The sequence below is a fragment of the Cebidichthys violaceus genome, unplaced genomic scaffold (assembly GCF_023349555.1).
Source record: "Cebidichthys violaceus isolate CVI_PGR_0920_01 unplaced genomic scaffold, fCebVio1.0.p SCAF_101, whole genome shotgun sequence".
NCBI lineage: Eukaryota > Metazoa > Chordata > Actinopteri > Perciformes > Stichaeidae > Cebidichthys > Cebidichthys violaceus.
Window position 1 is genome coordinate 560077 of NW_027176265.1, and position 12555 is coordinate 572631.

At 40.4% G+C, this 12555-nt stretch overlaps 2 protein-coding genes across 7 annotated transcripts in view; both read left to right on the plus strand.

Annotated features, from left to right (window-relative positions):
• tsc22d2 (TSC22 domain family 2) overlaps positions 1–3917 on the plus strand; it is a 28693-nt gene extending 24776 nt beyond the window's left edge. The window contains exons 2-3 of the mRNA XM_068729372.1: positions 1179–1230; positions 1501–3917. Coding sequence (XP_068585473.1) covers positions 1179–1230; positions 1501–1797 — 349 coding nt within the window. The 3' untranslated portion in view covers positions 1798–3917. The remainder of the gene's footprint in view (positions 1–1178; positions 1231–1500) is intronic.
• Positions 3918–8393: 4476 nt separating this feature from the next.
• Positions 8394–12555, plus strand: part of rubcn (rubicon autophagy regulator) — a 20169-nt gene continuing 16007 nt past the window's right edge. For 4 of the 6 annotated variants that reach the window (XM_068729397.1, XM_068729388.1, XM_068729405.1 and 1 more), the window contains exons 1-5: positions 8395–8772; positions 10493–10646; positions 11277–11360; positions 12070–12229; positions 12485–12555. The exon at positions 12485–12555 is cut by the window's right edge and continues 36 nt beyond it. In XM_068729397.1, coding sequence (XP_068585498.1) covers positions 8735–8772; positions 10493–10646; positions 11277–11360; positions 12070–12229; positions 12485–12555 — 507 coding nt within the window. In that variant the 5' untranslated portion in view covers positions 8395–8734. Of the gene's footprint in view, positions 8773–10492; positions 10647–11276; positions 11361–12069; positions 12230–12484 lie in introns of all 6 variants that reach the window. The other 2 variants (XM_068729382.1, XM_068729412.1) reach the window with 1 other exon arrangement.

Below are 12555 nucleotides of genomic sequence, written 5' to 3' on the forward strand. Positions count from 1 at the left end.
AGTGTTTCCTTACTAAACGTATTCCACCGTTTAGTTTAAGCTCCTTCCAAACATCCTAATATGCACATGAAGTCCTCTCACATCCCGGACTCATAGTCAGAGCTCCGTCTAGCGGCTCCAGGACGCTTCGGTCCTTTTTTTTTGCATCCACATCCGAGCAGGGCGGTGATAGCGCAAGAAAACGTTTACGGATAAAGATCCGTAAAGAGGAGGAAAACTATCATAACGTGGGCATCTTTAATGTACGAGGGTCTTTGGCTTGGTTTAGTTAAGTTGTTCGTGTTTTGTGTGTGAAGCGGGAGTCGTGTTTTCTTTCCTTTCTTTTCTTTAGGGGAGGGGGAGGGGGCAGAATCCCAAATGTTGCGCCGCTTCTGAAGGGATTTGGAAACGTGTTTACAAAGCGGGACGCACACAGATGCGGCGTGGAGGCTTCACACGACAACATGTTTAGTTTTTTTTAACAGAGAGTCGAGAACAATGAGATTTTCAATGACAAATGAAAACGGATCGCTGGTGGCGACATCAGGCGCACCCGGAACGTAACTCCTGCAGGAGACTGTGATCAGGTTTCACTGTGGTGGAGTCATGCGGAGTCATACAAGCTGATATCACCGCGGCTTGGTGTTTACACAATCCCCAGGAGCGTTGTCATCAGGGCTCCTGCTGCTGGTTCTGCACGGAATCATTTGAGTGGAAATGCGTTGATGAAGCAGCGCTTCTTTTGTGCATTGTTTACATGCTTAAAAATCGTTTTGGACAACTGCTGTGCCACTTATTTCATTGTGTCCACGTGTCTTTGATCAGAATGTGATTCACATGAAGCAGGTCTCATAGTATTACGTTGAAGGTGTTGAACACCTGGTTTTACTGGTGAAAGACGTCATGAGAGGCGCCCAAATGTCTGCTTGTCTTACTGGAGATTTACAGCTGGTCAAGTTTCAAAGTATCTCCAAGTCAAGAGCAATAAAATAGGAGTTTTTTTTAAATGTTTGATGGTTAATCTACTAATCAGAATGTTTTGTTTACTTCTCGTGTACCAGTGAAATCGTCTGAGGTCATCTTTGTCATGGAACAGATTTTGGCTGTTAGTGAATGTGAAACAGCAGATATCATTCTGAAGTAGACATGAAATTGGCATATTGTGGTAACTCTTGCTTCTTTTTCTTTTGTCTCCACAGTGCATCCGGTGCTAGCATCGTCGCTATTGATAACAAGATTGAGCAAGCAATGGTGAGTTTTTCCCACAGATGTTAAAGTTCAGTTCATGAAAGCTACTGAACATCTTTAAAGAAATGCAAACCAGAAATTCAAACAAGTCGTGTAGCCTACACACTTTGATTGACAGGTGACCTCTTGAAAATGCAGTTGCAAAACCTCCCATGTCATTGCTAACGATGTTGCTAAAAAAAAGAGCCCACTTTAAATTCAGAGATGTCATGCGTTTGAGGATGGAATCTGCTTAATTTGTGTTCTAATGTTTCCCCTTTTCTTCTCTTTCAGGACTTGGTGAAGAGCCACCTGATGTATGCTGTTCGCGAGGAGGTGGAGGTGTTGAAGGAGCAGATCAAGGAGCTGTATGAGAGGAACTCTGTGTTGGAGCGTGAAAACGCCGTGCTGAAGTCGCTGGCCAACACGGACCAGCTGGGCCAGGTGTCCAGTCAGCTCAACCAGGGCAGCAGCACTCCTCCGCTGCAGCAGCAACAGCAACACGTCGCAAACGACAACAACAATGGCCCCATGGCTCACCACGAGGGGAGTCAGAGCATCACCCATCAGCCCAACATCACCTCGGCGTGATCCTCGTGTCCCCCCCTCCCCTCCAAAAATACACACGCTCAAACACACACTTCCCATGGACAGGAGTGGAAGATCCCGTCAGTAAAGACAACAACTGCTACCGTCCCCTTAGCTTCATAAAGCAAAAAGGCTCGACTCTGCGTTCAATATGCTCCATTTGAGGAAATCCACAACAGCGACATCTTCGTTTGCCACCAAGAGCCATGCTTTCAATGTGCGCTCGTCGCCGTGCTTCACATTACTAAGACATTTACCACCCCTCGAACAAGTCTTATTCTGTCCCCTGCAGTTAGCCACAACAAGAGGAGGGGCAGGGGAGCCGGTGCACACCGTGAAAAACTGCATGTTGTTCTTGTGCAGGAGGACGGGGTCGAAGGGCTCGGGGGAGCTCGACGTGTTGTGGTGGAAGAGGGGTGGTGCAATCCTGACATCCGGCATGGTCTGTCCTCCCAGTATCCCCGACCCCCGCATCGCTCCAGGGCTGGAAGAGGCCAGGGAGCCGTGGGAGAAGTGGGGGAGAGGATTCGTCGTCCCCCTGATAGAGGAGCAGGAAGACGGCAGGTGCCTCGGCTTGAGGGGAGCGAGTTGAGAGCCTCGGCTTCGTTATATGCTGCAACAAAAAGCTTGTGTTGTTTTCTCAGAGCCACCGTACTTTGACATGAATCATAATACTTTTTCTTTAGTTCAGTTTTAGTATTTGCATTTATTTATTTCAGGGCTGCTATTTTCATAATGTAAATGAACAATGTCATGGATATACTTATTAACAAAAAAAAAGAAAAAAAACTTTCTCTTTGGTCTTTTTGGTATTTTTAGAAACTGTCAGGTATTACATTTGGTTGTCTCATTGCAGCAACTAGATCTCAATAAAGTAGGCAATAAGTTCCATAACCGAAAAATGTTCTTCTCATGAACTAGTGCTAACACTAAAGCCGAGCTTACATTAGGTGAAAATCCAGGTTGAATGTATATTTTGTAAAGTATCAAGAGAAAGGAGGGTTTGTACAGGAGGAACACCTGTTGTTAAGATGTGATGTGATGGGATGTTTCCATAAAGAAATCTATTAATTTACTTTTTTTTCTAGACTTTCTTAGTCAAAACAAAATACAGAAATGAGTTAAGGGGTTTGGTCTGGGGGATGAAAAGCTGTGAAAATGGTTCGACCTACTTTATAACCAAAGACGCAAAGCTGTGTAAGTCTTTTCTTTTTTCATTTTTAAATGCACACAAATATTTTTTTTCTAACTCTCTCCTTCCCTATGTGTTTTTTTTCCTTTTGTTGCTGTTTTGCATGTTCTGCATGATCTATAATCAAACCACTTTCTTACCTCATGTTTTTATCCAGCACTCTTATTGTGTGTCGAGTTGTCCGTCTGTGAATGATTGTGAAAGGGTTTGTGAAAGAGAACGGGAACAATGGGCAGAGAGGGTCGAGTTGTGGGTGAGAGTACAAAAAAAAAAGAATGGCAAGGTGTTTGTGTCGTGCACAAAATATAAGTCAGAGAAGGAGCCGTCTTTTTTTGTTTTCATGTCAATGCTGTGTCGACTTTCATATGCAAAGAAAAAGGTTTTGCTACGTTGCAGATTTTAATGTATTTAATGAATGCAGCATTTAGATTTCGATTGTAGTGTACCAACACTTCGCTTTCAAAAAAAAAAATAATATACGCCGAAAAACAAGACAATGGAAACTATTAAACATTTCACACTTTAAAAAGCTGGAACCCAGTCAATTGTGTGTGAGAGCATATTATGGGATGTCCTGTACGTGTCGCGTCTTTTGTGCCTCCTGTGCCGTCGCCTGCTGTCGTCGGGTCGATTCGGTTTCTTTCTCTGTGGCTTGGAACCAAACCAAAATGCTTGGTAATTGTACAATCAGTCATCTTCGACTCTTTTGATTTTCTTTTCTTTCTTTTTCTTTTTGCAAACAGGCTTCTTTCTTTAGAGTATTCTTTTCTGTTATTCTTTCATTTGAAGGAGATGCCATGTACATGCCAAGTGTACTGTATGAAAGTGATCACTGAGCCTTGGAGAAAATATCTTAACAATGCCCTTGTAATGTGCTGTTCAGACAATTTTAGTTTTCAGTCAAAAATAAATTACTGTTTTATTACGAGAATGTCTTCATGCTTTTTATTCTTTTATTCCCCACCAGGAAAACCACTCACTTACTTTTAGTAATAATCTATTGGTAATTATTTTTAAGAATATGAAACATCAAACTACAAAAATACTGAACATTTTCCTTTAATCACAAATATTTTCTTTTTTTTAACATGAACATATTCATTAAATCAGAATATATCTTTTTTTTAAACCATAAGCAAGTTAACAGTTGTATAACTACAAACATGTCAATGAGGATATGTTTTACAGAATAAAAAAATACTAAAGATTATCACAATCAACAGTAGGCAGATATATTTTGCACTTGTCATTGTAGGAAAAGCAAAGGTGTTACTTGCATGCACTGTACCAGGACCCTGAAACCAAAGCAGCTAAATTGGAATTCAGCCATCATTCATTTTATTGTTTACATCTGTATTTTTTCTTCTGTGACATTCAGTGAATGGTCCAACCTCTCATTCCCTCAGAAGTCCACAAAGTCCTTGTTTTGGAGTCCGCACTGCTTCGTCTCTCATGTAAAGAAAGAAAAGTGTCCCATATTTTGTAGGACTGAAATAAAGTCTAAAGTCTCCATGTGCATGAAGAGCAGAACAGATTTGTCCCATTGTGATAAAATGGGAGAATGTTTGATATCCATTGTAAAAGAGACCATTGTCTATCGAAGAACAAAGAGAATGTTAAGCAACCGAACCTCTGAAGAATTGAGAGAAAGCGGTTGAAAAAATCCCCAGGATACAGGCAAGTTATTCCAAGTATTTTATTAATTTCCTGGAGAACATCTGGCCAAAATAAAGATATACAGTGACATCCAAACACAAAGCAAAACTAAAGAATAATCTATAAATATAATGAATAAATATAATAAAAAAAACATAAAGGCAGTTTAAATTCTATTCAAAACTGCATCCTGCAACCTGATCAGTTTCCAGAGAACCAGGAACAAATCTTTGGAATTTGATCAGTTTTGGGGGACGAAGGAAGCAAAGCTGACACCTGGTACAGAGACTAAATCCTGACATTGTTCGTTACTCATCACCTACTTCTCATTTCAGGCATAAATGATCACTTGATACTTGTTCAGAAAGGTGGTAATTCTAATCAACGCTGGCCTGTAACTTGATGTCTTACGTCAAAGCTGACAACCACTGACAGCTGATGTCAATTTCATGATGAAAAGTTTTAAATTCAGAATATTTTTCATCCCAAAGGTAGTCTTTACTGATGGTCTTTTCTCTTTCTAGGTATTGACTCAGCGTTGTGTGTCGCAATGACTGACACGTTTGTCACGTCCTAAATCAAACTGTGAATGACGTACTTGCTTTTCAGCAAAGAGAAAATGCGTGCTCTCATAACTCATCTATGTCTGCCAGGTGTTGAGTTGCACCACGGATGTGCTGCATTCTTATAATCATTCTAAATCTCTTCAGGTCTGCAGTGGTGAAGATAAAGATCCGTATAAAGGGGCTTAAGTTAATGATCATAAGGAATAAAATGTTATAGCTTCAAATAAAAGCATGAAATAATCTTTGATTTTAGACTAGAATAAAATGCAATTATATGGATGACCTTATTCATTCCCACCTTTTGTTTCTTTGTATTAAGGTGGCCTGTTGAGGCAAAAGCTACATTTTCACATCAGATGGGAGCTTTGTTTCAAAACAAAAAGTTTTCAGAGGAAGAAATATGAGCAATTTTCCAAGTAAGTGAGTCAAAATCCTGTCACCTTCTTTCAAGCAAAGCCTGACTTACTGACCCTTTAACGCATGCTTTCTTTCTCTCTAGTGGCCCCTGTCTTCATAACCTGCATCACTTTCACACTGAATACCTTGAACATTTTTACCTGCTAAAAAGTTACAAATTGCTTTAAAATAAAAAAGGGAATAAAAATAGAAGAAATTGGGTCATCTGAGAGTTGCACTTATTTTACACTCTGCAGGAGAAAACACCAGCTTCCATGAAACACTGCTTTCTATGTTTACACCTAACCACCATGTGAATCCAATTCCCCCTTTAGACTTTACTAAATTATAAATAATCTGATCAGTAGATTCAAAGAAAGGTGTAATGGCCCTACTATTTTTTTCTCTCCGTGTCTGACTTGATTTCTGCATGCCTTTAGATTTTGTGTTTCAATCATGTCAATAATCTAGAGAGCTTTTTCTCTCAGTTGAACATGACACTGTCTGGGATTGATGAAGCATTGTGTTGTATAACATGAACAAAAGAGACATCAGAAAAATGTGATACCCATTGATAGAATTTGTAGGACATGAATTCATCATTTAGACCAAATAAAGTCTTCTCTGTGTCTTTTCTACGCCACATTTCTTTTTCCGTGTTGGATATGCTACCTGCTACATGTCTGCGAAACGCTCTGAATGCAGTTTAGGCTTTCTTGTTGCATGGGGAAAAAAACGTATCAGCAATTTTCTGACTCAGTGAAGATATAACATTAACGAACAAACAACTGGCACATTGTTGCAAACAGACTGGTTCAACCGGGCTCTGTGTCATCGGGACAACTCTTACTAACCTACTTTCAGGCAATCATGTGTGTTCATGCCACAGCCGGTTACAGCTCTGAGTCACAGCTGCTCACACAGAGTTGTGGTAAGAACAGGGAGTGTTTTCCACGTCACTGTGAGCAAATACAGTCCAGTAAATTCAGTAAACCTTGAATGAAGGGTTGAATCTGAAATTTCCTCTTCCCGAGACCTGATTATTAACTTGTCCTGACATGTCCTGACTCCTGTATCAAATACGTTCACAATTAATAAGTACAATTTTGTTTTGAGTACTTCAAGACAAGAGATACAGTTACTTGTTACCTTTCAAACATCCACTTGCTCAATACATTACAATACATCAATAACAAAAATGCAGTACATTATAAAAAAGAGCCAATCTGCATAATCAGTACATTTTGTTACTTGATGACAATATTTCTTTACATTACTTGAGTAAAATTTTAAATGCAGGATTTTTATTTGTAACAAGTATTTGTACATTATGATATTACTGATTTTACTAAAGTAAATGATCTGAATACTTCTTACACAGGTATTATGAGATTTGAAGTAACAAAACCATCTCGATAAAGACATTAAAAACTTGCTATAAGGATTTTAGTATTGCCCTTTAAAAACTCATCACAAGTTTTCCTTTATACTATTACACTTGCACTGAAATGTATAGCTGCACTCATAAGGGTTTTAACATATTTTCAGAGAATACATGTATTCAGAGATAATATCTTCTTGGCAAAATGATAATTATCTTGCCTCAGCATCACCAAAAGTATATCAACTGTCAAATAATGTAACAGTGTGTGTGTGTGTGTGTGTGTGTGTGTGTGTGTGTGTGTGTGTGTGTTGCAACGACAATTACTCACCATTCAGTCATCTGCCACCACACCCAACTATCATTGGGGCTGAAGTTTTCTGTTTCACAGTGTAGCTCTCTTGACTCACCACTGCCATCAAGTGATAAAACTGACTTATGGAATTAACAGACAATTCAAGATTGTGGTGCCATCATGTGGGTATGATGATTATATTAAAAAACAGGGGATTTGTGCATGATGGCTTACTACCACTGCTGACTGGCGTCTTAATTTAACACAGCCATCATTAATGTAGTAACACCTGCACTTCACTTTTTGTAGGCTACTTTATGTCAAGGTTATGTCCACGAAGTCAGGTTAAGGTTGCATTGATTTAATTTGAAGTTTGGGTAAATCTTAATACCCTATCTTTGCCTGACAGTATTTCTCCTAGTAGTGTTTTTAGTTTGGAAAATGATTTTATTCTCTGACGGTATAACATATATGTGGATCATCTTGTTCCAGCTCTTCACTGAAGGTACACAATGTTTGTGACAATGTTCTATTTTAACATAGACAATTGTTCTATGTATTATATATTAGTTTGGTATACAGTGTTTACATATACTAAATGTGCTGACCCTGCTGCTTTTGTTTTTAATTGCTTTTGTATAGTTTCTTTTTTTCTTTTTTTACCTTTATAGGCAATAACTCTTATTATTATGTTTACTTTCTCTATTGATCTATAGTTATGTTTGCCAAAATGTCCACCTCTGGGGATCAGTAAAGGCTTATCGTATTTTAGGATAATGTGGATAACCCATCCCTCCTAAATTAAAGACACATTTGGAAACTTTGGGATCTCTTCAAATGTTTTGCTGAACAACATGAGTTTGTAATGACAATGTTAAATATACAGAGATCCGAAGGGAAAGAGACAATGAATGTAATCAATGAATCATTATTATGTTATACTGTAGATACAAAGACGTGTGAGTTCAAACAGGGGGCAGCAGTCAGTTGCATGTACGTACTGCAGGTGGCGGTGGTGACTCAGGTTAACTCCGTTGAGCAGCCATGTGTTTCTAGAAAGCTCTTTTCCTCTACCAGCCACATCAGAGCGTTTAATCCGTATGTTTACTCATTGAAAGTCCTGCGGAGGCAGTGGTGACCTGCCCAAAACAACGGAGGAAAATGAACTATGGTCTTGTAACCGGAGTAAAAGCATGAGTATCGTTAAAAAGTGGGCAGAGCAGAGGACATCACCGCCCACTTGCTGATGATAGCAGGTCATGCGGCCTTCACTGTTTTGATTCACAGCTCGGACAGGCGGGGCAGAGATGGCGGAGGACTGGAAGTCCGTGTGATTACCTCACACCCTCATACCCTACTACTACTGCAGGGACATATTTTGTACGAAAGGAGATATTGGAAGTAATCGGGGAAAGCTGGCGGCTTTTTACGGCACTCGATTCCTTCCGGATGACATGGAGATATCGGCGGAGGGAGAGGCGGAGGAACGCCGGTGAGTGACAGCCTGGGCTGGGCTGGTTACTCGGCAAGCTATGCTAACAGTGACTTACAGTGGTTATATAAATAACAAAACTAGAAACTGTGTCACTGAGAACCAAGTTGCTAATTCACCAATGTCGGCCAGTCATGAACTGAACCATTGTTACCATGTTGGATAGCTAAGTAGCTAGCTAGTTAGCTAATACACTAGTGGATTACTGAAGCTGGAGTGCTCGCGGCTAAGCTAGGCTAACCTGACATGTCAGAGCTGGACAACTTGGAGCAAAACAGCACTAGCTAACTGAGAGTCTTGTCAACATGATTGATCAACTGATTGGCTTACTACTAGAAGTTTGGTTGCATTTGAGAAATTTGTTTGCACATGTTAGCTAACCGCTAATACCTTGTTGTTAACGGTGCTAAATGTTAGCTATCGCCAAGCCAGGTTGTAGTTACAGCTAATGCTAGCTGTCAAATTAACTTTGACAGTTAGTTAATGATAGTCGCTTGTGGTATTGTGCAAGATATTAACACACTGTTAAGGAAAATTAAAAAGCAATATTTTGTGTATAAAACGCTGGCAAATTTAGCTACGTGCTTGTATTTTTTAAACAAGTTGACACGAATAATACATTATTCGCATTCTGTGAACGCACCACGATTACTGGAAGAGTTTGATTAACAGGAAAAGCTGCACAACTTCCCTCTTTTTCTGCCAAGTGCGCTAATGACGCAAACATTTAATGTTTTGTTGTTTTACACAAGTTGACATAAACAACACATTATTCCTTGACAGCACGATTACTGGAATAGTTTGTTTAACAGGAAATGTTGCGCACGTTCCCTCAATTTCTCAGTATTTCTTTCGAGTGTGCAAGAGATGCTAAAGTGACCTTTCAGTCTTAACAATGCACATTTATTCTTTCTGATGTCAGCTCACTGTCTTCTATGGGCAGTGCAGACACACACACACACACACACACACACACACACACACACACACACACACACTCTTGCATAAATACACAATGCGCCACAGTATGTGGAGAATGTTCCCTAACTATCAGCCTTCTTCTTTCTATGTTACATGATGTGATTTGATTAGTTAGCTCGGTAGCTGAACCCGTGATGCTGCTGCTGCTGGTCAGCATCTACCACTAACTAAAATATAGTGTAATATATAGGTAGAAGATTAAATGTTAAATTATCCTATACTCAAAGAACGCCCTCAAGTGTTGGTGTCTTCTGACAGCAGATTTATTTGTCCTGTAACTGCAGTTATGTGACGAGTTAGACTGCTGACTAAAGTGGAAAAAGAGGATGTCCTCGACATGAGCCAGTGCTTTATGGCTCTTAGGGAATGTGGCCTGATATGTTTTTAACTTAAGACCTGGATATTTGTAAACATTTTGTTTATAGGGAGGGAGAGGGTGCATATTTATGTATCTGTCTATTTATAATATGATTTTGGTCTGTCTAATCTGTCTATTTGGCTAGGATGTGGTAATATTGTTATTACATTCATTCATGGTCAGCACTCTTAGTCACCAAGTTATCATAATTAAACTGCTGAAGACTCACATTTTAGTTTTGGGAAACGTATTTTTGTTCATGTGAGTGATGATTTACGCTACAACACTGCTAACACCAGCACTTCTTTACCTCCTTCCTCTTTCCTAAACTTCCTCCTTCACTCTGTCTCACTCCTTCCTGCTGCCATGTTTCTCTTCCAGGAAAGAGCACTGGAAGCTACTGTCCAGCCTGAAGACCACGGTGGAGGGTCTCGTGTCCACCAACAATCCCAACGTGTGGTCCCGTTATGGCGGCTTGCAGCGGCTTCACAAGGACATGAACAACATCCTGAGCCATGGGCTGAAGAATGAGCAGGTCAGAACTCAGGAGGTCTGTCCGATGCCACTCTCCCGTTTTGTATTTATTTGTTGTGAACAGATTACCGATCACTTTCTGTGTGACTTCCAGCCAGCTCTGACAGATTAGCTCTGAAATTTAGCTATACAGGCTTGTGTTTGAACATGGCGGCGCAATTGTTTCAAGGTGTGACCCATAACCCCACAATACCGCACCATCAGACAACAAACTGCAGTACCAGTGTGCTCAATATTTCCAGATTACCCATGTTACACCTGTGATACAGTCTGATTGCAGATGTTAAGACAAATGCCACTGACAACTGGGATAATGAAGTCATTCAAACTTAAGTTACACTACCACCAGTACATGTAACCCTTCTATTTATCAGAGTAAGTTCCTCACTTACCCACAGCTTGTCAGGGATGGATGTTGTAGGTTTTATCACATGCTTTACCAACGTAGAGGTTACTTTTTCTTACATTTTGGCAAGTATTTACATTATTAGACAACTATTACCTGTCCTTATCAGTTCACCTCCTGGAATACAGGGGAGAACGGTTCACTGTCATTCCCTCCATAATGGCTTCTTGTGTTTATCGGAGCTGGTTTTCTCTGTAACGCGGGCATGCTGGTTTTGTGTTGCAGGTGTACTACAAGCAGAGAGACTACTGGCCGTTTGTGTGGTGTGTTCGCTACATCAGCCCTCACCTCGCCTCGCACGTTGAACAGGTATGAATCAACATGTACGCTGGTATGCATATGGAGACTGTGAACTTACTTCGCAGTACAGTTTTCATTGTGTTCCCAGAAAGATTTGGTTATAAGATAATTCACTTTTCAGTTTCCACATTTGCTGCAAAAAAGGGCTGGTATTCTCAGTTCTGTACTTGTTATTCACACACAACAAATGACGTGTCTATGCATTTTATTCACTGTTATCACTTTAGTTTGTTTGTTCCACCAGCCACTGTAGCAGGAAACTAACCCTCATTCAGCTGATAAATGGTGTAGCTTTTGAACACCGGCAATAGTTGGTGAGAGCCAGCCTGCCTGCCAAGTTTTAGTTTCATGGAAAGTAAATGTCTGACATAGTTCACACAGTTAGACGCCATCAGCAGAGTCACTACACTTCCTGTTTTTTGTTGTTGTGGAGAACAGTCCCCTCTGTCAAGTGTGCAACAGTAAATATATGGAGTATCATACAAACTGGGCTGTAAACAAACAGCAGTATGTTTGGTGTAAATAGTATAGGATCCCATCATACTGGTTGTTATAAACAATAAAAATGCGTTGCTTATATTCAGTAAAATAGTGATTGTCATGTCACTCTGTTGTTTGCACCATTTGCCAACCTCTTTCCCCCCCCTCACAATATGCTCCTGTTTCACATTTCTCTCACTCCCTCTCTCCCTCCCTCCCTCTCTCTCTCCGTCCACAGTTCAGTCACCTGGAGCCAGTGCTGAGCAGCGGGATGCAGAGTGCTGGTGAGAGCTACAAGGCTGAGCGCTGGCTCCTTCACAGCTTACAGGTTCACTTGCTGTCGGCTCAGCTGCGACCTCTGCTCCGGCATCTGGGGCATACACGAAAATACTTTAATGGTGAGTTGTAATGGTCACGATGATGGGTCACATTAATAGTCCAGTTTAATATAGACGACATTGGTGTGAAGTGTAAACTTAAGTATGAAGCAGCTAAAATGTATTCAGTTAATTTCTGTTCCTGTTCTTTGTGTGACTTCCTCTCCTCTCTTTCACTTTTCTTGTTCTGTCTTTATTTCACCAATAAATGATCTCTGTCATTATCTTATTTCCTTACCTCTCTTTGTTTTTCTCTCCTTCTCTCCATCCTTTCAGATGATGCCTTTCTGCTGAGCGAGCCCCATGTGACCGCCATGTTCCAGTGTCTGGAAGCTGTGGAGCAGAAC